We start from the raw sequence: 26133 nt of genomic DNA, 5'->3' as shown, positions 1-26133 counted from the left end.
TGTAAACGTAATGAACTCAATACGATAGATGTGATCGCCCGTGATTGATGCTTTTGTATTGATTTACGTCCCACCGTGTTTTAGCTGTTGCGCCCCTTAGTACCTTTCGTCGCGTAATTCCCTTGCCTTTGGGTTCGCTACTGTGTTTGTTTTATTCTCCTCGAAGATGTCTTGTCGTTCCTACAGGCGGAACATCAGAAATATACAATCATTTTCAACAAAATGTGCAGTGTATTTGTTGATATTTCACCGGAAATACAAACAGTTTAGTATTCTTATATTGTTTCAACCCAATAATCAATCGAAGAAGCGTAATAAATTTAAGTTGGTTTATAAAGTAGATTTCGAAGGCAACAGAATAAACATGCATGATTACTATAGGGAACTAATTACGATGATAAACTTAAGTTGCCACCAATTTATAAGCTACCATCAATGTAATCTCTTTTTGCAATGCACCTTCGTTTTCCACAGGAACTTTAACACAGATCATTTAACTGATATCACACGAAAATTGAATCAAGTGACATTTTTTTACACAGTTAAATATTTAATTCCTCCGATATAACAAACCTTTTTTTACCAAAAACGCATTAAGAAAACTTTACTTCCTCAGCAATTAATCTTATTTCATAATTTGAAAACTTCATACGTTTGACATTCTACCAGCATAACAATGCTCCAAATAAGACACATGTGCGGTAAAACAATCCTAACTTATTTTCAATTTCCAAACAAAGCCGACTAAATCTACAACAGAGCTAAACATATTCTATCAGGACGCCTTGAAAGCAAGCTTGTGTGGTTTCAGCAGTTATCAGCTGATTCCCCCCGTAACAAATAAGTTTTTCTTTTACCGTCAGCAAACGCTGCCAGGCGGACAGTTAGCTTACCAAACAATAACTTTTCCACAGGAAACCGCTTTTTTGTCTTCTTACATTTTTACCAGATAACATAGATTACAGAACATTGTTGTAAAGATTATGTAAAAAATATGGACCAACGCAGCAAAAATTTTTGGCTATAAAATATTTATTTCCTTCTTAGTCGGGTTAGAACAGCTACCATACTGCTGGTGGAAATTATAATCACTAAACGAGCATTGTTAAGATAATGAGGTTCTTTCGATTTTGCAACAACTAAGTTAGATGAAAATGTGCAAAAGTGAGTAAAAAAATTGCAACCAAGCAAGCCGCGATCTTTGTTTCAAACATCATCCGCCTCTTGACAACGTTCTCCTCAGCATATTCCTCCATCAAGGCAGCCTTTTTTGCGCGGAAACGAAAACTCGGGAACCTCGAGGCCAAGAAATGAACAAAGGGTTTTCAAACGTTTTCAAAAGTTTGTCCTTGGGCGCATTCTATAGCAAACATTATCAGTTAAGTGTTTGTACTCTTTAATAAAATCACTATATGTGTCCGAAATTAGTGCATTTCCGTAAACGCCCATGCAGGCTACCCTGCATTGACGGCCTACCGCAAAGACCTGGAGTTGTGCAACCACATTGGTGGCTACATTTGTGTTGATAAGAACAGACGATAAAACTTATAATGAAGGCTAAGAACGATTAAAGCGTTTGTTTTGCCTCGTACATACAGCAGTACAGCACTTCATAGCGCCCAGCAACCAGTCTATATTAGACCACAGCGCTACAAAACCCGTCCATCACACGAAACGGTGGCTTGATAAAAACAACAAGTGCTCACCGCGCGCCATCACCAGAGAACTGCAGGGCTTGCCACTGATTACTTCGCCCGTCAGTACCTTAACCAATCAACGTACCACACGTCTGCCACGCAAACACGACTGCTCCAGCGTACCAAATTAAACTGTGAAAAGGTGAAAAAAATACTGATATATACTAAATGTGCAGCAAAACAACTAAGAAAAATGTATGAATTAAAGTGCATAGACGTAAAGTGAAAACAAAGAAAGCAACAAAATATGCATAAAACAAAACGAACAAATTCGTTTACACATATACCCGTACTTTCAATACATCCGCGTTGTGTTGCCTGAATTTTTGTTTAAGGACAGTTTCGTTGATCGGATGCTTGCTGCAGTTGTGTGCGATCTCAACACCGAACTGAACACGATCTGCATCAAATAATAATCTGTGTACATAAGCCATTGTATGCCTCACTGAGTGCAGTAATTCCCAACATTTTTGTGGTTGCGTACCACTTGGAGGTAAAACTATTTCGACGCGTACCACCCAGTTGAGAGTGACAAAGTTACCTAGGGGATGAAGTAACAAACATTTTGAGATCACTTACAATTTTTCAATTCGAATTATATCCGCGGAAAGTTGCACGAGTACCACCTGGAATGCTGTCACATACCACAAATGGCACGCGTAACACCGGTTGGGAAAGAAAAAAAACATGCATCTCACGAGCTTTTCGGATTACACCAGCTATCTTGCGTCCAGTAGGGGTGATGACTTTGGCCACAGTGTATAGAAGGTGGTTGTCCACGGTGGCTAGTTGACGAATAAAGCTTTTCACCCATACCTCCTCGTCATCTCGTATCGTTAATATAATCTGCGTCATTTGAGCAATTGGAAATTGATTGAAATAAATTCTACGTTAATTGTTCGAACATAAGTATAATCAAGTGATGACACCTTCAAAACAGTGGTCATCTGTACGCAGCTTACACAATTCATATTATTGGCTCCACTTTGCTGATCATATATTAATTGTGACACACGACCTGACACCGCATATAATTGAGCATTGCTTAGCCATTGCGTTTCCACCTTGTTTTCTCCGTCAGGTTGCACCTAGTTTGGTGCCCAACGGATGACGGTGATTGTATCGTCACCACAAAGTGGAAGTCTTTGTTTGGCCGTTTGGTCAGAAAAGTCGTCTGATAGTCGCATTAGCTGCACTGCTGAGACCTTATTGATCAAAACAGTTGCCATCTGTCTGCAGCTCACAGAGAAGTATAATTGTTTGTAACTTGATACATAACTTACTATGAAGCATATACACGACTGAACCATATTACCTTGGCATCCGGAAATGCTTCGTGAATTTCCTTCCAAAAATAGAAACTCGGTGTGTCGACAACCACATCCACATTCTCACACATTTTGAACAAACCAATACTTCCCCCTATTGTTAAAACCTCTTTCCATTCGTTTTCGTGGTAGTAGCAATTTTCAAAAAAATCAAAAACACTGTAACCCAGAATTTCTAGCGCTTCGTGCAGTGACTTGGAACACGTTTTACAAAATCCAGCCACGATAACCATCATATTACAGCTCTCTAATCTAAAGTAGTTGATTTCTAAGTTTGATAAAATTTGACTACATCACAGCATGGTTCACTTAGTAGGAGCTGGTGAGTACCGGTAATTAGCTTGTTGCCAAATGACTAAATCTCCTACTTCGGTTGTGTATCTATCATATGTAGGTCATGCAGAACAGTGGTTCACAAAGTTGCGTTTAGAGTGAAAAAAAAAATTGGGCTCTACAAGAACTCAGCAGCACTGTAAGAGGCTGACTGGTCACTTTTGGTTGTATAACTTTCCAAGCAAGACAACATCTCAAAATTGCAAAGGTAGATGTTTCATTGTATTTTCTAATTGCATTGTTTTTTGCTGCTCGTGATGGAGCTACTTGCTCTCAAACAGTTTGTTGTGACGTATCAAAGATGGATGGCAGTCATACATGGAACGTGGATTGATTAGTTTGCAAGCAGTACTGTAATGGACTGATTTTTAAGTACAAAAGTTGTGGTTTCCTTTGCATTGTTATGCTTGCTTTTACACAATTGTGAAATGCCATCATGTGTCAGCTGGTCTGGTATGAAAAACAATTTGGTTGTCCTACAGGTTTGTTGGGTTCAGTGGTTTTGTATTGCCAAAATGTGTTATGGTATTTCGCCAAAAGAAATATATCATTATAAAATATCACAAAACTCAAAAGAAATGTTAAAATAACAACTGTTACGGTTGCGCAACTAACAACACTGAAACCTTCCATGTACATCATTGAACCACACGAACTTACAACAAACGGGTATATCACATCAGAACCCAAAAAATCAGTACAACTGCTAAAATAAAAAATAAAAACAAAACTACTTTTGCTTCGAAAATCATTTTTATCATGACTGGATTTTCTTCAGCGGCATCTTTGAACAACGTAGAATTAACGTTTTTCCTTGGAAACGGAACGTCGGGCACTTCAACTCCAAGAAACTTGCAAAGTGGATCCCGTCCTTCTTTTACACGAAACACCAGCAGTTTGTCTTTTGGTGCGTTCTTAACAAATGCATGTATGTTACATACTGTTTAAACCAAAGTTTACGAAGATAAATCGTGTACCTGTAACACATCAGTGTTATGTTGTCTGTATTTAACCCTGAGAACCGTTTCGCTGACTGGTTGCGCACTCCACTTAAAAGGAAGCCAACCTCCGCCAGCAACACTGTCTAGAGAGGTTGTAAAAAAAACATAAAAAGTGTATTAAATTAAACTATTTTGGTTAGAAATATTTCCAAGGCTGTTATGTGTAAATCTAAAATTACTGTGACAGATGTAGAATAAGCACTTACCTAATAAAAAATCCCTTTTCAATGAGCGGGATTTATCTCATTATTTTGTTACTAATAAACCACAAAAACAATTCTGAAAACAAACAAATCCCCAAACAAAATATAAGGTAGATGTACAAAAAATATTGAATATCTAAGAGAACAGATATTTATTTACTTTCGCGTTTAAACAATTGAGTGACTTTGTTTCCAGTTGGAGTGAAAGTTTGGGCAAATCTAAGCATCCATTCCTCATTATGACTGCGAAGCAAACGCACATAACTCTTCACCCATTCTGTCTCGTCACGTGTTGTCAAAATAATCTGTATTAATAATATTATTCTCATTAAGTTTTAACTTACTATAAACACATACATTATACCACCTTGGCCTCCAGAAAAGCTTCATGTATTTCTTTCCAGAAGCAAAATACTGGCCTACCAACAACAGAATCCACATTCTCGTACATCTTCCTGAATATTTCAGTACTACCACCAGTGGTTAAGATTTCCATCCATTCCTTGTTATGATAATACTCATGATCCAAGAAGTCATACACGCCATAACCAAGTTCGTTAAGAGCTGCATGCATGGATTTAGTTCCAGTTTTGCTAAAGCCAGCTACGATCACTTTCATTTTGTGGATTTTTTTGAGCAATACAATGATAACCGTTTCCTTAAGAAGATAACTGACGGTTTTATTTATCTTCAATATACAAACAAAATAGCCAATGCAATAGTTGACTTCCTCGGCCTTCAAAACAGTTATCAAAGGAAATTCGCAGGTGTGTCGCCCACTTCACACAAGGCGACACACACCTATGTCTTTTCTTTGGCACCAACAAACTGGACACCTGTTTCCTCTGGAGGACCTCTGGAGGAACCAATATTAACACGATCTAACGTTGTTTGGCGTATCACGTGTTCTTGAGGTTCGACATTAGATGGCCAGTCAAGACGAAACCTTGTCACGAGACTCAAGGAGCACATGTTTGTCAACATCTTGTGGCTAATCCATCGCAAAAGGTCGGCTTTAAGAACCCAACATTCCTTGGACAGATTGAAGGAAAACGGCGCTTCTCTTATTTGGAAACAATTTACATTCAAAGATTTCAGTGGCTGTTAAATGCCTCCGTGCCATTACGACAGTTTAACATATAAACCTCCCTTTGTTCGTCATGTATTTTATAACATTTTTAATATTTTATCGTGCACAATGCATTTAATTTGTTTTTTTACCCTATTTTTTTATCACTTCCAGCACAGGCAACTCTGTTCGGCTTCTAATCTCAACAATTGCGCTTCTCTTACTTCCCCAGTTTTTTACTTGTCGCAACGTCATCGTACCATTTTGCCGGTTCGCCTTCATTGTTCATTGCAAATAATTGTAGTACAACAATCGAAACATCTGTACCATGAAGTTCTCCACTATGGCATTGACTATTTGGTTTGTATTGCTTCTTCAATGTGTTACAAACAATTTCAAGATTTTGTGAGCTGCTTGCAGATAGCCACTCTTTCGACCTATAAGGTCTCAACAGTGCACCTTTGTAAGGCTTTGGACAATTTTGTCAGCCAAACAGCAAGGCAAAGACTTCCACTTATAGGCCGGCGCATTGGCCATCTGTATGCAGCTCACAAAATTCAGATTATTTTACGTGAATTATTGTGACAATGGGCCTGACAGCACTATTGGTTTACCTTTTTTGGACCATAGTGTTTCTAACTCGTTTCTCTCAATAGTTGTACCTAGTTTGACGGATGACTAAAACGGATGAATGCAAAGTCACAATAAAGAGGAATTCTTTCCTTTTTCTGATTTGCTTGAAAATTTTAGTATTTTTTATACACGGAGTATGGAACGATGTATGAATTATTTTTAGCTTTTTCATACGGAACTTCAACAGATTAAATGTGACAATTGCTTGGGAGTTTCGCTCCCACAAGGTCGGGACGAAAGGTGTTCATCAAAATTACAGTTAAGTTTACACGCGGATCGTACAAGACAAACTTTCCTACAGCTAATTATGCAGTAAGCGGTATAAGTGTTATAAGTGTTATAAGTGTTATGCACCAAAATTCTCTTTACTGGTAAATTGGCACGATTGAAAAACTCTGATTCACTAACTTCGCTTTCGCAAATACTCATCGTCTTGACTGCTGTAAATTTCCAACTGCTGCAACCGCGGGTGTAACTAGACCGCACGCCTGGAGCACCCTGAGAGTGAACGAAACAGCTCTCCGCTTGAAATATAGACAACACAACCTCTATGTTCGAGAGGTAAGCTTTTTTTTTGAACTAGTGCGTCTAATTCAATCGGGTAATTTGGCAATTTGTAATTACATTTTTTGTATTGATTTATTATCTGATATATTATTGAAGTACGTTGTCGGCATCATTTTAGGACGAATTAGTTTCATGAAGACTGAACATACATAAAAACTACGCACGTCACAAACAAATACCCTTGATTTTGATGCTGTTTGTTTCTGGTGTAGTCATATTAGGAGACAATTAAGAACGTGGATATATCTAAATTATTTTCCTTTACAATTAATTCCGTTCTATATAATTTCACACAGATGGCTCCAAAAGATAAGTTGTTGGTATTCAAAGTGCAGGAGGGCTGGGAACCACTGTGCGAATTTTTGGACGCCGAAATTCCTGAAGAACCGTTTCCTCACAAAAACGTTGGAGGAAAGGCCTTTAAAGAAGCCGCAGAAGCAAATCCGATCATGCGGAACATTCTTAGAGAAATGAAGATTTTTCTGTTTCTGTCAGCCTTTGGAGTGTTGATACTATCCATTTGCTTATTTAATATGTTTTAATCTTTTAATTATTGCTTGTAAAGTACAGCACCAAAACATTTGTGGTATAGTGGGTGTATTACTTTGTGTAATGACTGGTTACAGAAAACTTGTTTAAAAGTTATTTACTCATGAACTTGCAACAGTGATGTGCAAAATAAAATGTTCTTGGCTAATACCAAAAGTGTCAAATCTCTCGTAAATTTAGTAATATTTCACTTTTCCTTTCAAAAATAGAAAATTACCAGAGCTTTTTAAAGTATATTTAATTCGGAATGACCATTTACATTGTACCCCAACATTACATGATTATTTGTAATAATGAAACAATAGGTGTCGCGAAACATATATGGAAAATCTGAAAACGATTGCATTGCTGTTCCTACAACCCAAAAAGTTTTCAAGTATTGCCGAAATTATGGAAAACGCAAACCCGCGTAGATATGGTGCAGGTTGGATTTGATAAGGAAGTTGTCTTAACGTTAAAACAAGTTTTTTTTGAAGACATTGCGTTTTGAAATATTTGCGCGCTTGTTAGAAACCCCGAATTACAATTTTTGCTCGAATTGCGGAAATTAGAAGCATACAATGCTCGAGTATTCGTATCGTAGAGCTATTTCACTATTTTAAACAACATCCGCATGATGGTGCCAGAGAACTTACTTAAACAAAATCCGGATTGTGGAACTAAAGGACTATTTTAAATAATATCAAATCAAATCAAATCATGTTTATTTTGCAAAAAAAGCAACTACGCAAAGAACAATATACAAGGAAATGAAAGGGCACCGATAAAACCATAAAGGTTATCGAGACAGGCGCCCATGTAAAGGTGATTGCCTCACGGAGAATCACCTTCTGTCGTAGGATCGCAGCCAGTCGCACTGGGAGGTGATGGGTTGCGACAAGCTGCGCGATGGCCAAAGCAAAACCCATCGAAACGCAAACGCCAACTCGGTTCTCAGAACGTTTCCTTTGATCCACATCGACAGACCTTAACGTTCCAAAGACAGTCCACGTGGTGGTTTCGGTTGGAGACGGTCGGGATCGTATGGAGGTTGCGCTTGTTGAATCATCTTAGGTCTTGCTAATAGTCAATCACACGTTGTGATGTTGGCGTGCAGCGCTCCTAGATCTGAAACAACAACGGATCCTACGGCAGTAAATTGTTCATTTAGGCGTGGAGTGTACAGTGGAGTATAAATAAAAAAAAGCAAAAATAAAAATAAAAAAAAGCAAGAAAACAACAGAAAAAAAGGACAGGAAAAACGCAATCAACGACAAGAGGAACGTGGGGCTTTCATTTGACCAAAGACCATCGTACATGCACTTACATTCAAAAACGATTCCAGTTCCTGAAATTATTTTGCACATGAGAAAAGAACTGGCAAAATATTAACACAAAGAACACATACTTGTGTGAGCTTTGATCCAGTCTGCAATGTCTGGGCCAATGATATCGACACGATAGCTCGCACCGAAGTAAGGACCTGCGCATTGGGGCGATCCTGTCAATCAAACGATTGTATGAAACATTACTGCGTTGTCTGATTATATATGGTAGAGATACCCTACGTATATGTGAAGGTTGCCTGGTCAGTTGTGCGCTTTCGCACCAGTGTACCTTAGCCACAATATACCCCGTGAAACAGCCGACCTCCTGTAGCTCAGTTAGTAGATCGTAAGTCCTGGTTACCCGAAGAGTCGTGATTTTAAACTTCACGTTTTGTGCAGTTATAAAAAATCTAGGTGTAAATGGTCATGGGTGTAAACGATATATTTTCTATTCCATTGAGCACTGCTTTTAGCGCAGATTTACTACAACCTACGGAATATGAACATATGCATATTTTCAAACAATAATACGATGTTAAATATCGCGTTTGTATCAAATGCAATGTTAAAACTAAAACGCTGATGTCGCCTTCCAAATCGTTTTATTGGCCGAAGCGCATCTTTAGAAGCCAATTCCATTTTCACATGCTTGTCAACTTTTTACTTGCGAGCAACTAGTCAATCATTAACGCGGACAACGTTCAATACTGACCGAAATTCTGCAAGTTAACGTTAGAGCAAGGGCAGACAATATGAAGATTATTAAGTCTATGAACGCAGCTTTAACCAAACTTGGATATAATGTGTAAGGCTTTTTGGAACACGCTTACTACCATAACAAGGAATGGAAGGAGATATTTGAAACAGGCGGAAACAATAAACTGTTTCAGAATATGTACAAGGATATAGATGTAGTTATAGATGGTCCGGCGAACTACTTCTGGGAACAAATCCATGTTGCATTTCGCGATGCCAAACTACGAAAAATTAAATTAGTACCAAATTACAATAAGTATAGACAACTGATATTGCAAGCACCATGTGGTAGTGGTCATGTAAAGGCATGTCTGCAGGCCTAAACCGCCTTAAAATAAAAAAAAATGGGGTGTTCGACTTTCAGCACACTTACTTTCACAATAAGGAATGAAAAAAAAATGTTTGAAACGGGCAGAAGCGTCAAGTAATTGTTTTGAGGAGTGTATCAAAATGTTAATGAGGTCATTGACATTCTTGATAATTTATTTCGGAAACAAACTTTTCTGGCATTCTGAGGCTCCAAGAGAGGTTTAGGCGTGGCTGTTTAATTTAACATTTGTTTGGTTCTGTTATCTTATTTGTCCTTTTTAAAATTACTCTCCAATATCGCGAAATACCCCAACAATTGTCACATCAATTCATGAAGTTCGTTTCTAAATCTTATGATTTGCCTTGATTCAAATCAACGACTTGTTTATGAAACTAATTTTCGTATTTGGTGGCAATTGTGAGACACGTTTTGAGCGAGAGGACCTCAAATAGTGTAATGGTGCGCATTTTGGTTCCTACGACACACGACTGGTCCTTGAGGCATTAAAATGGAGGAAGCAAAAATCATATGCGTAATAATAATTTGATGATGGCACACGTACGGTTTACATGCACGCAGCTACAAAAACAGTTCCACAATTAATCCACCCACCGATAATTTGTTTTTACCGCTTCCACTGATACATTTCTATGGAGTTGCACCTAACCTGTTTCATACATTCGTTATCAAAAATATGCCGAACCCGTGAAGCCAGTGCGTAAAATTTCTACCAGCGTTAAAACCGCTCCTTACAATGAAATGAAGGTTGAGGGCAGCTGATGTAGGCATCAACACCAAAACAGATAGAAACATGCGCCTCATGTTTCGTTTCCTCAAAAAAATAAGGGAGGAAGCAAGTGCAGAAAACCCAATTACGCAGAAAGCGATTCGGGAGTTACACATGTAGTTTTTGAGTATATTTTGTCATCGTGTCTATCGCAATATCGTTGCTATTCGATATTCGACTCACGATACTATTAATATTAGGCCTTATTATGCACTTTTGATTTTTCATACTTAATAATGTTGGCTAGATTTTCAAACTAAATGCGTTTTGCGTTAACTATATAGGTTTTAATAGATGCAAATACCGCCGACGATAAAGCAAATATATACCGTTTACGGGAATATACGTTCGTTCATGGTGTACAGAGCTATCAGTGTATACAATGTCTCGATACAATAAAGAGTTATTTGCTTAATTTTTCCTAGTGAATCTGAGCATAAATATTACCGCACATTTATACGTAATAAACGTCTCGAACATATTGCAAAATTTGCTGTAGAAATACATCGTCGTCTTACTTCGTGTGTGCAGCTAGCAAATTATTAACGCAGAGAACGTAAACTGCCAAAGAAAGCAGGGTCAATGTCAGAGCAAGGGCAGACAATATGAAGATCATTGTTGCTGGATTGTCTAAAACAGGCACCAAGTCTATGAACGCTGCTTTAACAAAACTTGGATATAATGTGTACGACTTTTTGGAACACGCTTACTACCATAACAAGGAATGGAAGGAGATATTTGAAACAGGCGGAAACAATAAACTGTTTCAGAATATGTACAAGGACATAGATGCAGTCGTAGATATTCCGGCGAACTACTTCTGGGAACTAATCCACGAAGCATTTCCCGATGCCAAAGTACAAAAAAATAATTTTAGTAACATATTACAATAAGTATAGCCAACTGATATTGCAGGCACCATGCGGTAGTAGTCACGTAGGCATGTCTCCAGGCCGATGTGAAATTGTCTGTGTGCTTCAAAGCGGAGGTTTCCATTTTATGTTGATAAAATGTGTATTCGATTGAAACGGAATAATAATATCAACGCATTTCACGAAACGCAGAAATATTTCTTGCAATCGCATGATTGACAGGATCGCCCCACTGCGCAGGCGATCACAGCTTTCGTATCGAGATCATAAGGTTCACAAGCTTGACAGTCCAGGTATTGTAGTCTAGCTGAATCAGCGACTTTTTAATGTCAAGTCGAAGCGAGCTTTGAAATATCATGCTCCCGGTGAGGTTTGAACTCTCGCCCTGGGCTAACTACGCGCAGGTGGCCGATCCAGCTAGACTGTAATGCCTGGACTGCAAAGCCTCAAAACTTATTCACAAAATATAATTTTGCAGCATTTAACCCAGGCAATATGATATTTGTATTTGTTCAGATCATTTTGATGACACGAGATGAAGATGCGTGGTACAGAAGCGCCTTACAACAAATACGCGAAACCAACGAATGGTCTCTTTTCCGATTGGCGACCATCATCACACCAACAGGAAGATCATATTACCGCCACATGTCAACAGCCCGTAAAATTTGGGGTTTATGCTTTAGTATTTTGCTTTAGAAGCTAACTGGTACTTATTGGTTGTAGTTTTGGTGGGCTTTTCAATAACTACAACTTCAGCCTTGGGAGACCTCAAGACTATTGAAAGAATATCGCGACTTAAGTTTCGACAACACAACTGTTACGTTCAACAAGTAAGTGTTACAATAAATATTCACCACGAATAAAGTGTTAAAAGTACCTCGCTTAAAAGTATCTCGCTTAAAAGTATCTCGCTTAAAAGTATCTCGCTATACACCAATTATTAACAAACATTTACTTTCAATCCATAAAAGACGTTTAAAATAAAACGCAAGAATGTATTTGCTTTCCATGTTTTCCATGTTATGGTCGTGGTGATTTGTGCGCACAATCCCAATGAGTTTTGTTGACATCTTAATGGTTTAATTGAGTCACTTGTATGTCGCAGAGAGCCCCAAAAGACAAACTTCTGGTTATGGACATTAAGGACGGTTGGAAGCCGCTTTGCAAGTTCCTTGGCGCTAAAATACCCGACACTCCATTTCCGCACAAGAATGTTGGGGAAAAGCATTCGAGGAGGCAGCAGAAAACCCAGCAATGCTTCAAATAATACGAGAGCTTTATATGGTCTTTGCTTTGGCAGCTGTTTTCTTGGCGCTTGGCATATTTTGGTTACTGCTGTGGTAGATTTTAAAATGACAAAGACTTTGCTAAGTTTGATGGAGAAAATCATGTTTTTCTGTGACCGAAGAAGTAACATATTAATGCAAGTTGTTGTAACTCATAAAACTATGAAATTAATAGTCGGTCGTAATTTCATTACAAAAAGGTCGTATTTCAAAAAGTGCAATTTCTACAAGTTCGTAATTTCAATATAAGTTGCAATCTGTACCTGCTACGCTCCTTCACACCTTTGGAAATGTCAGAAGCAATAAACAACATGAAAGTATTTTGTCTGAAATTTCTATTTCAATGTAGCCTAATGTTAAGACTGAGCTTGTATGGAAGAAAGTTAAACGAGGTTTGCAGCAATTCACCGCCATGACTGTGTCTGCAAATAAACGTGTATTGCGTTTGTCAATACATGTTAATCGCAACGAGCAAGTTCTAATCCATGTCTGAAGCGACACTGACAACTGTTTGTCTCATATACACCAGCTGTTACGCAAAGATGAAAATCGTCGCAACCTTGATGCCAAAAACCGCCACTACATCAATTAATTCGGCAATGTTTCGGAATATATTTTGAGTTTACGACAATGTAGCACATGTGTTTTGGAATATATTTTGAAATCGCGCCGTTCATTCGCAATAAATTTGTTGCTCGATGTTACACTCGAAAATACATTTAATGATAACCACGTCCTAAATGATGTTCATGGTGTACACAGTTATCAGCGCATACAATGTCTTGTGTTTCTTTGTATTCGTTCGAATTATTGCAAAACTGGGCGATTGGTTTGGTAGTACACGACGAAATTGTGTTACCTCCATGTGGTACGCAACCACAAAAAGCTTGGGCATCACTGGCCCAAATGATTCAGTCCAATCTTTGTATAATTTATGCTACTTCAAAAAGGGTTTTCTCGCATACTGAACTAGGAGTTATTGATTGCGACGTCACAACGAATTTTATGTATGTCACAATGTGTCATCAATCAACGCTAAATAATCGCTATTCAAAAATGAGGATTTTCGGTGGTAACTAGAGTTTTGTATTGAAATATAAGAAATCAGACGAAATTGGTGTCATTCCACCAACCTCACCCATCGCATTAATTGATAAGCAACAAATAAATTCGTTATGTTTTTTGTCTGTTCTGTTATCGAGGGTACTGTTGAAAATATGAGAACTAATAAAATGTTTTGTGCTTTTGCACGTATGAGACAAAGATTCTACTTACTTTCCCGTTTAAACAATTGAGTGACTTTGTATCCAGTTGGAGAGAAAGTTTTGGCAAATCTGAACATCCAGTCTCCATTAAGTCGGCGAAACTGTCGTATGCAACTCTTCACCCACTCTGATTCTTCACGTATTGTCAAAATAATCTGTAATTATAATCTTCCTTTATCATTCTTGTTATATGTCAGCTTATTAAAAGCACGCACATTATACTACCTTTGCCTCTGGAAAAGCTTCATGTATTTCTTTCCAGAAGCAGAATACAGGCCTGCCAACAACAGCATCCACATTCTCGTACATATTTCTGAATAGTTCAGTACTGCCACCAGTGGTTAAAATTTCCATCCATTCCTTGTAATGATAATGCTGATGATCCAAGAAGTCATACACGCTATAACCAAGTTGATTAAGAGCGGCATGCATTGATTTAGTTCCAGTTTTGTTAAAGCCAGCCACGATCACTTTCATTTTTCCTATCTTTTCTACAAATTATAGTCTATCGATTACAATGGTTTTACAGTTTGCCAAATCGCACTGGAAACGAAGTAATGAAGTTATCTTTAGTGACAGGGGAAACAGATTCATATAAAAAATATCAACTGTTGCCAATCTATAAATAAGTTTGTTCGTTTCGTTGGCTTATTTCGTGGTAATATCAAAAGAAACAACCATCGTGCCCTGTCTCGGCATCTGCATTATTGAACTGCTTCTTTGATGTGTTACAACAATTTCAAGATTTTGTTAGCTGCTTGCAAATAGCCACTGCTTTGATCCAAAAAGGTCTCACCAGTGCATCTTTGTGAGACTATGGACGATCTTGCCATCCAAACGTCCCGGCAAAGACTTCCACTTATTGGTCGACGCATTTGTCATCCCTATGCAGCTCACAAAATTAAGATTATTTTGTTTGAATTATTGTGACACGGGGTCTGACAGCACTATTGGTTTATCGTTTTCTTGGCCATAGTGTTTCCACCTTATTTCGCTCTTTCTCAAAATTATCTTTTTTGGTAAACTGACACGATTGAAAAACTCTGATTTACTATTTTCTTTCCAGACACGAGCCTTCACAAATACTCTTCGCCTGAACAACTGTAAATTTCTAGCTGTTGCAACTGCAGAAGGGATTTCCGTTTTGCCGATCGTGATGATGTAAGGCTTTTTCGAGCTCTCTTGTTTGAGGAAATCAACTGTTCCTGTTCGCTTCAACAACTGTAAATTCCTAACTGCTGCAATCGCAAAATGTTTTCCGACTTATTTGAATATGCGATCCAAGGCGTTTGATTACGAAACAAATAGCCAAAAGTAATAGAGTCGTATATGATAAACTTTCCTGCAGCAAGAACCGTAAGCAAGTTTGAACTACAAGTAAGGAAACCGGATGAGGGTCATAACAAAATGCATTCGAAAGTAACTGAGCAAGATTTCCAAGTTTATCAAAGCAGAAAGTATTTATAGGTACACCACTCTCATTTTTTTGCAGGATTTTATTTGTAGTAGTTCCAAATAAATAGGTGAGAGATTGTGTAGATGCGTTTTTTTTAACACCGAAATAAAAAAAATATTAATATTTTAGTAGATCAGAAAACGTTGAACGCAAATTGAAAATCAGCACGTTTCGTAGCAAGCAAAAACATATGAATGAGGCAATACAGGTAAGGTCAATTATCACACCAGCACATAAGAGAGAAGGAGAGCTCCAGAAAACACACAAAGCAAAATCAACACGATCCTTGCTTCGAAATTTATTTTCACTATTATGGGATTTTTTTCAGCGGCATCTTGCAACAGGTTAGAATTAACGTTTTTTCTTGGAAATGGAACGTCGGGCACTTCGACTCCCAGAAACTTGCAAAGAGGATCCCACCCTTCTTTTACACTAAACACCAGCAGTTTGTCTTTCGGTGCGTTCTTTAACAAATACAAAACAATGTAATTTCTGCTTCAAATAGCATCAAGAAATGTGCAGTGTTTAATGAGATACCATATTACATAATTTATCTACAAAGGCCTTCGAGTTTGGCGACGCCGTTAGCATACCAATGCATGAATTGACGAATACAGAATAACATAAAATCAGCAGCGGAAGCTGGATTGCTTATATAAATAATTTTGAAAATTACATCACGAAGATGTTGATCAAATCGATGTTTTCGAACAAAAAATACTCGTGTACCTGCAGCACGTCCGTGTTATGTTGTCTGTATTTTACCCTGAGAACAGTTTCGTTCGCTGGTTGCGCACTCCAGTGAAAAGGAAGCCATCCTCCGTAAGAAACACTGCCTTAACGAAAATTGTAAAAAACTTTTCGAAAAAAACTATCAAATCAATTATGGAAAAACTATTACCGACCCCATCGAATATAATCTGGAAAATATGTTGAAAAATCTAATAATATATTTTGAACATATTTTTTATTTCAAATTCACTTTTCAATAAGTTGGATTTTCTGACATTAATTTCGAGACATGCCCCATGGAAACAATCGCAAGGCAAACAAACCTAAGAATAAAACATATCATTCAAGAATGAGAGAAAGATTCTACTTACTTTCCCGTTTAATCACTTGAGTGACTTTGTATCCAGTTGGGGAGAAAGTTTTGGCAAATCTGAACATCCAGTTTCCGTTAAGTCGGCGAATCTGTCGCAGAAAACTCTCCACCCACTCTGTTTCGTCACGTGTTGTCAAAATAATCTGTATTTATAATTATTTTTTTTGATTACTCTCGCTATAAGTCAACTTCTTAAAAGCACACATTATATTACCTTTGCTTCCGGAAAAGCTTCATGTATTTCTTTCCAGAAGGAGAACACTGGCCTTGCAACAACTGCATCCACATTCTCGTACATCTTTCTGAATAGTTCAGTACTGCCACCAGTGGTAAAGATTTCCATCCATTCCTTGTGATGATAATACTCATGATCCAAGAAGTCATACACGCTATAACCAAGTTGGTTAAGAGCAGCATGCATTGATTTGGTTCCAGTTTTGCTAAAACCTGCCACGATCACTTTCATTTTTTTATCTTTCCTGAAAACTTTCTGCAGGCTGTTGATTACATCGACAATAGTTTTACCGTTTTCCGGATCGCACTGGAAACGACGACAAGTTTGAATACCAAAGGAAACGGTTTCATATTGAAATATCTTTTGCAGGTTATTTACAAAAAAGTTTGTTCTTTTTGTCGGCTTATTTCGTGGTAATATCAAAAGAAACAAGCATCGTGCTCTGTCTCGGGTATGCACAATTAACTGCTTCTTCGATTTGTTACAAACAATTTCAAGATTTTGTTAGCTGCTTGCAGATAGCCATTCTTTCGACCTATAAGGTCTCATCAGTGCAGCTTTGAGATGCTATGACGATTTTTCCAGTCAAACATCCAGGCAAAGACTTATAGGTCGGCGCATTGGCTATCTGTATGCAGCTCACAAAATTCACAATATTGGCTCCTTATTATTGTATTTATTTGTTCTCCATGTATTGTTTATCTTTTGCTTGGGCATAGGGTTTCTAACTCGTTTCTCTCAATGGTTGTACCTAGTTTGGGCAAAACGGATAACTATGAATGTATAGTCACAATAAAGAGGAATTTTTTCCTTTTTCTGATATGCTTGAATATTTTAGTATTTTTTATACACGGGGTATGGGACGATGTGTGAGTTATTTCTAGCTTTATCATACGGAATTTCAACAGATTAAATGTCACAATTTCTTGACAGTTTCGCTTCCAAAAGATCAGGACGAAAGGCGTTCATCAAAATAGCAGTTAAAGTGCATGTCGTGGAAACTTTGCGTAAAACTAAAGGTACATCTACAAGAAACATATATCCAAAGTGTTTCGGTTCTACGTCAACTGAAAAATGTTGAAAACTGCATGAAAAGTAGCGGCGACCAAAAATCGTAACCATTTTTCGCTAAGGAGAAAGGGACATCACGTAAGGCGCTCGTGTCGAAAAAAAATGCATTGTTTACATAGGAGAAGGCGCCTTATATTGCAGATATCGAATAGTTTCAAATATAGGAGAATCCACAGATTACGTTACCTCAAATGTCGGGACAAGGTTTTACATCACACAAAGATATGTTAATGTGACTAAAGGGCATAGCAGCAACGACATTACTCTTTACTTCGATAAGACGGTCATTTTGGGTATGATGTCATAAATTTAAATTCACCTTTGTGTGGACTTTAATTTGATGATTCCAACATTTCTAGTTACAACTATATTGCGAAAAATACATTAGTGGTTGATTGTGGCGAATTAAATAAATCATTTATGACGCGAACTCATAGGCAACGCTACTGTCGGGCAAAAGGTATTCTTTGACAGAATAACAGTGATGTGTTGCATAATCAACTAATTTGGTCGGTTTTTCTCGGCTGTCTTTGCCAGCCTCAAAATTCAATTAACCTACATTAATTGGACAAAACGACAATGCTAAATTAACGGTTTGTCTATGTCGTGTTTTTAAACGTTCATGTATCACGTTAGCGATCATAAATGCTGTAACAACAAGAATACCCTGTCCCAGTAACTGTTTTATTATTACACAACTAAGTACGACATATAGGTCGAAACAGCTGCCATCTGTCTGTAACTCAAATTAAAATCAAACTACGTTTGTTGCTCTTGTTCACTTGTTGTCACCCCGTTTAAAGCAATACTATTCTAAACCAGTTTTACAATGTTTTCCATTCCTACGCATAAGGCTTGCTGCCAGCATTCGCACGACAGAAGCGCCTGATGTCACGCAACAATATTCGACTAAAGTGCGACTTTGATCAGCTGTATCTTAGAAACCAGTCGCCGAATCAAGCTACCTTTTTCTCCAAAAAAGTTTTAAGATATGAACATCTCTTAGTTTAATTATTAACATGTTTTATTTTTCCCTGTAACATGCACTTTAAGCGTTGTATTTGCATGTCATGCTAAATTGGCTGCTGTGTAACGTAATTTAGACTGTGGTTGCTTATTTTCTGTTACTGGCCACATTTTCTTTGTTGTTAATCAAAGTACTCAGCAGGTAAACAATAATTTTTCCTGTCGATGCAACAAACATTTTACTTTAACTTGATTCCTGTGAAGTTGAATCCTAACCTAACCTAACCAAGCATGCATCTCACTTGGTATTTTTCAACACAACGGCAGATGCGGTTACACACCTGATCAGTCGTCTGGAAAGTACTTTATTTTCTTTTTTTGCGAAACAAACTGTTGGTGTGACATAAGCAAGGGGGAACTTGCATGTTTCGGTGATAAAGTAATCACGTCCTCGTTGTTTACTTCATCATCAAGACACTCTTAGGTTGATTTGCACAAGAGAATGCAATCGTTCGCTATTTCACGGTGATTGTGCAACACTGCGACGGTTATGACGTCATTATTTGTAGGGATCGCATGAGCAGGGTGACGATTTATGCCTTTTCCGCCACTCTAAGTGTTCGACACGCGACGCCACTGCATGAATAAATTTAAAGTTAACGGTATACAGTACCTCGAACTAGGGTTCCTCTATTTCCCGGATATTTTACTTCTCGGGATTTGGAAAATTGACATTTTTTTTCATGCGTAATTGCATCATTTAAACGACAAAAATTTGTCTATTACACCCGCAAACAAATCGTAGTTAAACCTTTATTAAAAACTAAACAAAAAAACTATCAGTTTGTTGCCTGGATACATCAAATTAAAACGCAATGGCATGCGAACGAAACAAAACCCGTTTCCTCATTCGCTTGCGTTTGCACTATCGTGCGGCAATTGTACAGGACGCATCGTAGGTTGCCGCCTCGCAAAGCGACGCAATGTGACCGTAATATGACGACATTTGTGCGATTGCGCTCGGAAAAAAAAACATTCAGTTCAAAAGTTTAAAAGAGTTTGAAGTCATCCTACAGGATTGTACTCAATCCTTCTAACAGTATGTGATGAAGTGCACAACATACACAGTAAAAGTGTGATATAGAGCTGTCTTCAGTTTGGAAGAAATGTCGGGCTGTGGTGTAACACTGTTTACACTGTAAACTTTACAGGAAAAGATCATACCAGCCCTGTGCAGTTTGACGGGCGCCCTTGACAAAAAAATCTTTTTGTTACAAACATACGCAATCAAACAGAATCATATTACACAAGATTGAATCCACGACGTCCAGGCGATAGAAGCCAATGTGCATTGGATACATGTATAAATAGATCAATATTAAAAAAACACTGTTTGTCGGACGTATGCTTTTGTTTGGCCCTCGCACGTATAGTTGTATATAACACGATGGTTACCTGTGTTCGGAAGTTTTGTTAGTGTTTAGAATAGCCTACCATTGTTGCCTTTGTCTTAATCTAGTTACATCGTATCTATTTCTGGTCCTGATAAACAAACGTTTTGGTTGCCTTTATGTCATCCAGACTTCAGCGTGCGGTTGTTTAAAGCATTCATGTGGAATGTTGGTGCATGCTGTGCGTCGGTGAACACATTTTAGCAACTTAAACAATGTCCAACTTGCCGCACGGTTGATCAGGTGTGTAACCGCATCTGCGATTGTGGTGTAAAGTACCAAGTGAAATGCATGCTTGGTTAGGTTAGGATTCAACTGCACGGGAATCAAGTCAAGCGAAATGTTTGTTACATCGACTTGAGTAAATTGTTTATCTGCTGAGACCGTAGCAATGATGAAGATTATTATGAAACCAAACGATGTTTGTCCAATGTATGTTTGTCTACGAATTCGGTGGTTAATAGGGCCTAGGTATGGTTACCAGTTCCCAGTTCCCATTTAAAGATCGCCAGAAGACCCTGCACCTCTCGTCCGTGGTATACAAGCATTCCTGTTCATGTGGACAAACATACATCGGACAAACATCTCGAAACTTGTGCACGCGGATTGATGAGCACAAACGATCCCCAAAATCGGAGGTGTGCAAACACTTACTTGACCACCCGACTCACAAGGTTAAGTTTAGTGAGCCACAAATCCTTGCGCTGGCGAGAGACAGGTACCGTCTCCTGCTGATGGAGTCGCTGTCCATACAACAGCAACAACCACAACTCAACGTGGACGGCACTTCTGCACCACTATTTTTATTTAATGTGTAATGTGTTTGTTGCGTTTTATGCCGTTTATTGTGTATTTTGCGTTTTGCAAAATGACGTCACCGCCCGTGCGAGCCTTATCTGTGACGTCGGTCAGGTCAGCTCCTTATGATGATGGAGCTACACCAATCGCGTCAGTCAAACTGATGATGACATCAGTTTTTGTCGAAACGTCTTATTTTAACATGACAGTGTTAATAACAATATGGGCAAGAACACCCAGTCCCAGTAACTGTCGAAACACCTGCCATCTGCCTGCAGCTCAAATTAACATAAAATTCGTTTGTTGCACTTGTTGTCCTCTGTTTAAAGCAAAACTATACTAAACCAGTTTTACAATGTTTTCCGTTCCTATAAGGCTTGCTGCCAGCACTCGCACGACCTGAGCGCCTTCTATGACGTCACGCAACAATAATCTCGCTTTCGCACGATTTCGTTCGCAGCGGTAAAAATGCGACTTTGATCAACTGTATCTCAGAAACCAGTCGCCGTGTCAAGTTATTTTGTCGCCAAAAATGTTTTAAAGTTAGTATATCTCTTAGTTTAATTATCAACATGTTTTATTTTTCCGTGTCACATGCACTTTAAGCTTACACTCGGGTCGTACAAGACAAACATTCCTACAGCTAATTATGCAGTAAGCTGTATAAGTGTTATGCACCAAAATTGCCTTTTCTGGTAAATTGGCACAATTGAAAAACTCCGTTTTACTATTTTCTTTTCAGACGGGAGTTTTCGCAAATACTGTTCGCCTTAACAGCTGTAAATTTCCAACTGCTACAACCGCAGAGGAATTTCCGTTTTGCTGCTCGTGATGATGAAGTGCTTTCTTCGAGCTCTCTTGCTTGAGGAAAACAACAATTCATATTTGCGAACTTTCGCGAATTTTCTTCGCTTCATCAAATGTGAATTCCGAACTGCTGCAACTGCAGAAATACTTTTCGACTTATTTGAATATTCGGTCCAAGGCGTTTGATCACAAAGACTGTCCAACACACGCAACTTAAATGGAACGTTTCAAGCAGTTTTTCCAACGACTTTCGGACCAAGTTTCCTAGGTCAACCTACAGAAGTGTGGGTTTTGCAAAAGCAGCTTGAAGTTTCTTGGGCATTTCGATGTCTGATGCGGCAACAAACCTTTGTACAGCAAAGTTGATTCTGTGAGAAACTTCCCTTTGCTGACAACCATCAAAGGTTTACAGGAGTTTTAAGGCATGGTCCATTTCTACTATCGTATCATCCACAGTACATGCATTGCGCTCACGGTAGGTACCTCTGAGTCCGCTGTGGGTGCGGTCCTTGAACTACTTACAGAAGGTCGTTGGGCACCTCTTGCTTTCTTCAACTGTCGTGCATCGCCTTTGACCGCGAGCTTCTTGCTCTACATCTGCGTTTGAGGCGCTTCCGTTATTTTCTGTCAGGGTTTTCCGTTTGGCTGATCGTGACGATGAAATGCTTTTTCGAACTCTCTTGCTTGAGGAAACCAACTGTTTATGCTTCATCAATTGTAAATTCCCAACTGCTGAAACCTAATTTATTTGTGGTAGTTCTGAATCAAAAGGGTGACACATTGTGTAGATGAGGGAAATACGAGTCTGAGTAAAGTTTAACTTAGTTTGCAAATTGCCATTATAGTTATACAAAATGAGTTCAAACACATCAAAAATCAAATAGTGATCAATTGGAAACAGATAAATGCTGGTGATATATGTGAAATAATGGATACCATGGGCAAGAACCAAGAGTAAAAAATATAATTATTTTGTCAGGTCAGGAAACTGTGAACGCGAATCGAAAATAAGCACGTTTCGTAGCAATAAGCACAAACAATTCAATGAAGCAATACAGATAAGGTCAATTATTAAATCAGCACATAGGAGATGAGGAGAGCTCCAGAAAACACACAAAGCAAAATCAACACGATCCTTGCTTCGAAATTTATTGTCACCATCATGGGATTTTCTTCAGCGGCATCCTGCCGTATGGTACAGTTAACGTTTTTTCGTGGAAATGGAACTTAGGGCACTTTGGCTCCCAGAAACTTGCAAAGAGGATCCCACCCTTCTTTTACACGAAACACCAGCAGTTTGTCCTTTGGTGCGTTCTTAACAAATACAAAATGATGTAATTTCTATGTTAAATAACTTAACGAAATGTGCACTGGTAAATCGCATGTCATATTCTATAATCTATCTGCAAAAACCTTCTCAGTTGACCAATTTGGCATAACAAAGCATATGTTGAAAAATCGTGTACCTGCAACACATCTGTGTTATGTTGTCAAAATTTCACCCTGAGAAGCGTTTCATTCACTGGTTGCGCACTCCAGTGAAAAGGAAACCATCATCCATAAGCAGCACTGGCTTAAACATAGATTGTCAAAAAGTTCTTTTAAATAAAACTATGAAATTATTTCCGAAATTATCGAGGGTACTCTGGAAAATATTATGAGAACTAATAAAATGTTTTGCGCATTTGCACGTATGAGACAAAGATTCTACTTACTTTCCCGTTTAAACAATTTAGTGACTTTGTATCCAGTTGGAGAGAAAGTTTTGGCAAATCTGAACATCCAAGCTTTTTTTACAATCTATGTTTAAGCCAGTGTTGCTTATGGTGCATGGTTTCCTTTTAACTGGAGTGCGCAACCAGTGAATGAAACGATTCTCAGGGTGAAATAGAGACAACATAACATGAATGTGTTGCAGGTACGCGATTTGTCAATATATACTTTGTTATGCCAAATCGGACAATTGCGAAGGTTTTGGCAATTAGATTACAGAATATGAGATGCACATTTCGTAAAGTTATTTGAAATAGAACTTACATCATTTTGCATTTGTTAAAGAAATTGACAAACTGCTGGTATTTCGTGTAAAAGAAGGATGGGATTCTTTTTGCAAGTTTCTTGGAGTTGAAGTGCCCGACGTTCCCTTTCAACGAAAAAACGTACATTCCACGTTAATTGAAGATTCTGCTAAAGAAAATCCAGTCATGATAAAAATGATTTTCGAAGCAAAAGTAGTTTTGTTTTTGTGTTTGATTTTAGCAATTGTACTGATTTTTTGGGTGCTGATGTGAAATACCCGTTATTTGTTGTAAGTTCGTGTGGTTCAATGATGCACATGGAAGGTTTCAGTGTTGTTAGTTGCGCAACCGTAACCGTTGTTATTTTAACATTTCTCTAGGTTTTTTGCGTTATTTCATAAGGATACATTTCTTTAGGCGAAATACAATAACACATTTTGGCAATACAAAACAACTGATTGGCGAAAAAAATGAATTCATTGGGCGACTGCATGTTTCTTCGAAGATAACCAAGCAGCTGTTTGTTCGTTGCAATGATATTTACTTCACACCAAAGTATACGAATATGATAAAATAAATCTTTAAATTTCTTGAAAGTAACATGTTGTTTGACATTTCGTCCCAACAAGAACCGGAAGGAAGGCGTTCAACAAACGCTTGTCAACTGATACACGACTTAGAGATGTACGACCAAAGTTTTTTCTGCCTATTTCTCACAAATACGTTTGCTTCAACGATAGAAAAATCCCGAAATCAAAAGCACCCTTCATGGCAAACTGCCCTTAAATGTGACAAAGCATCTAGAGAACTTTTAATAAAATAATCAAAAAATAAAACAACTATTATCGCTTAACTGTGGGCATTTTCGCAAAAGGTTGAAACCTGTAAGCATTAATTTTGGGAAGCTTGGCTTTCACAAGAACTTCTGCACACTTTGCAAAAGCTTAAAAACCATAATGTTTCTGCCTTTAACATATGTTTCCAAAAGATATTTCAAACAAGTCGTGGAGTCAGAAACATTATGGTTTTTAAGCAAAGGAAAATATTATTCCCAGTTAAAAATTGAAACCGCATTGTGTTTTCTTCACAACAACATCCGGACGGAAGTCGTTCATCAAACAACTGTTAAGCAGACATGTAAAACTCAACAGACTCCACGCCCGGCTAACCTCCTCGGTTCGCCATAAGAAAAGAACAGTTCTTTTGATCAGCGGCACGGTTAACGAACTGTGGCACGTTAACTTAAAGCAGTTACATATATATATATTCTTTCTCTGATTGGCACTCTTTTGCAAAAGACTGACTTTTGTATTGTAAACGGTACACAAGCTTTCGCGATTTTCCCTCGCTTCGTCAGGTGTAAATGAACACAATGCGATACAAAAAAACAAGCGCAAGGCGGTCGAAGAAAAAAGGCACTGTAAACGATAAGCTGCCGTTAGTTGGCGTCGTCGTGTTGCTGCATCGTTCCTGCGGCATCGTCGTGTTGATAATGGCTCAGGAATCCCCAATCTCTGTTGAGCCCATCTTTGATGGCGTTGAAGCGGTTAATGTGGTGTTGCTCGGCCGTCTCCCTTGCTGATCTTGATTTCCCTTTAACTTTTTGCAAGACCATTACCCGCATGTCGTCGACGCTATGCTTGGGCTCGTTGAAGTGTGCCCCCACTGGCTTTTCAGTGTTGTTATGTCGGACATCGTTCTTGTGGCCATTCATTCTCTTTCGTAGAGTTTGCCCTGTTTGTCCAATGTATAGAGCGCGGGGGCAGCGTGCACATGTTATTGCGTACACCACGTTCGTTGATTTGCAACTGAATGATCCATTTGGTGTAAATTTGTTGCTTTTATTGTTGACGGTGATCTGGTTCTCCGAGTTGATCAATTTGCACAGAGTACACCTAGTGCTTTTACACGGACGAGTTCCCAACTGTTGTTTGGTTGCATTCAGTGTCGAGGCAGTTAAAAGTTTTTTAAGATTAGGGGGTTGCCGATAGGCTATTACTGGCAGGTGTGGAAAAATTTCACTTACTGCTTTGTCTTGTTGAAGAATTGGTTGCAGGTCTCTTGCGATCTTTTTGAGGCGACCAACCGAATAGTTGTAGGTGATTGCAAGTGGTATACGCGTTGGGTTCTTCCTTTGGTTGTTGTATTGTAGAAGACGGTCTCTTGGGATCTTTGCTGCTCTTTTCATTTCTTTATCTACCAAGCTAGCCCGGTAGCCATTCGCCAGAAATACATCCCGCAAAGCACGTAAACGTGTGTT

The 26133-nt window shown here is 38.4% G+C and overlaps 2 protein-coding genes and 1 pseudogene across 2 annotated transcripts; 1 reads left to right on the top strand and 2 right to left on the bottom strand.

The window, feature by feature from the left end:
* Positions 1-4032: 4032 nt before the first annotated feature.
* Positions 4033-14443, bottom strand: LOC145897912 (uncharacterized). Its single transcript, XM_082986366.1, has 4 exons — positions 14192-14443; positions 13977-14121; positions 4336-4442; positions 4033-4272 (listed from the first exon to the last, which is right to left on the bottom strand). The coding sequence occupies exons 1-4, from the start codon at positions 14441-14443 to the stop codon at positions 4033-4035; spliced, it is 744 nt and encodes a 247-aa protein (XP_082842492.1).
* On the top strand, positions 11146-12759 carry LOC145899722 (uncharacterized; annotated as a pseudogene).
* A 1017-nt stretch (positions 14444-15460) lies between the features above and the next one.
* On the bottom strand, positions 15461-17056 carry LOC145897587 (uncharacterized). The gene is made up of 4 exons (XM_082985938.1): positions 16742-17056; positions 16526-16670; positions 16152-16258; positions 15461-15886 (listed from the first exon to the last, which is right to left on the bottom strand). The coding sequence occupies exons 1-4, from the start codon at positions 16991-16993 to the stop codon at positions 15644-15646; spliced, it is 747 nt and encodes a 248-aa protein (XP_082842064.1). The 5' UTR covers positions 16994-17056; the 3' UTR covers positions 15461-15643.
* Between the last annotated feature and the right edge of the window lie 9077 nt (positions 17057-26133).

The sequence above is a fragment of the Ascidia mentula genome, chromosome 4 (genome assembly GCF_947561715.1).
Source record: "Ascidia mentula chromosome 4, kaAscMent1.1, whole genome shotgun sequence".
In the NCBI taxonomy this organism is placed as follows: Eukaryota; Metazoa; Chordata; class Ascidiacea; order Phlebobranchia; family Ascidiidae; genus Ascidia; species Ascidia mentula.
This window is presented reverse-complemented; position numbering and strand designations above follow the sequence as displayed.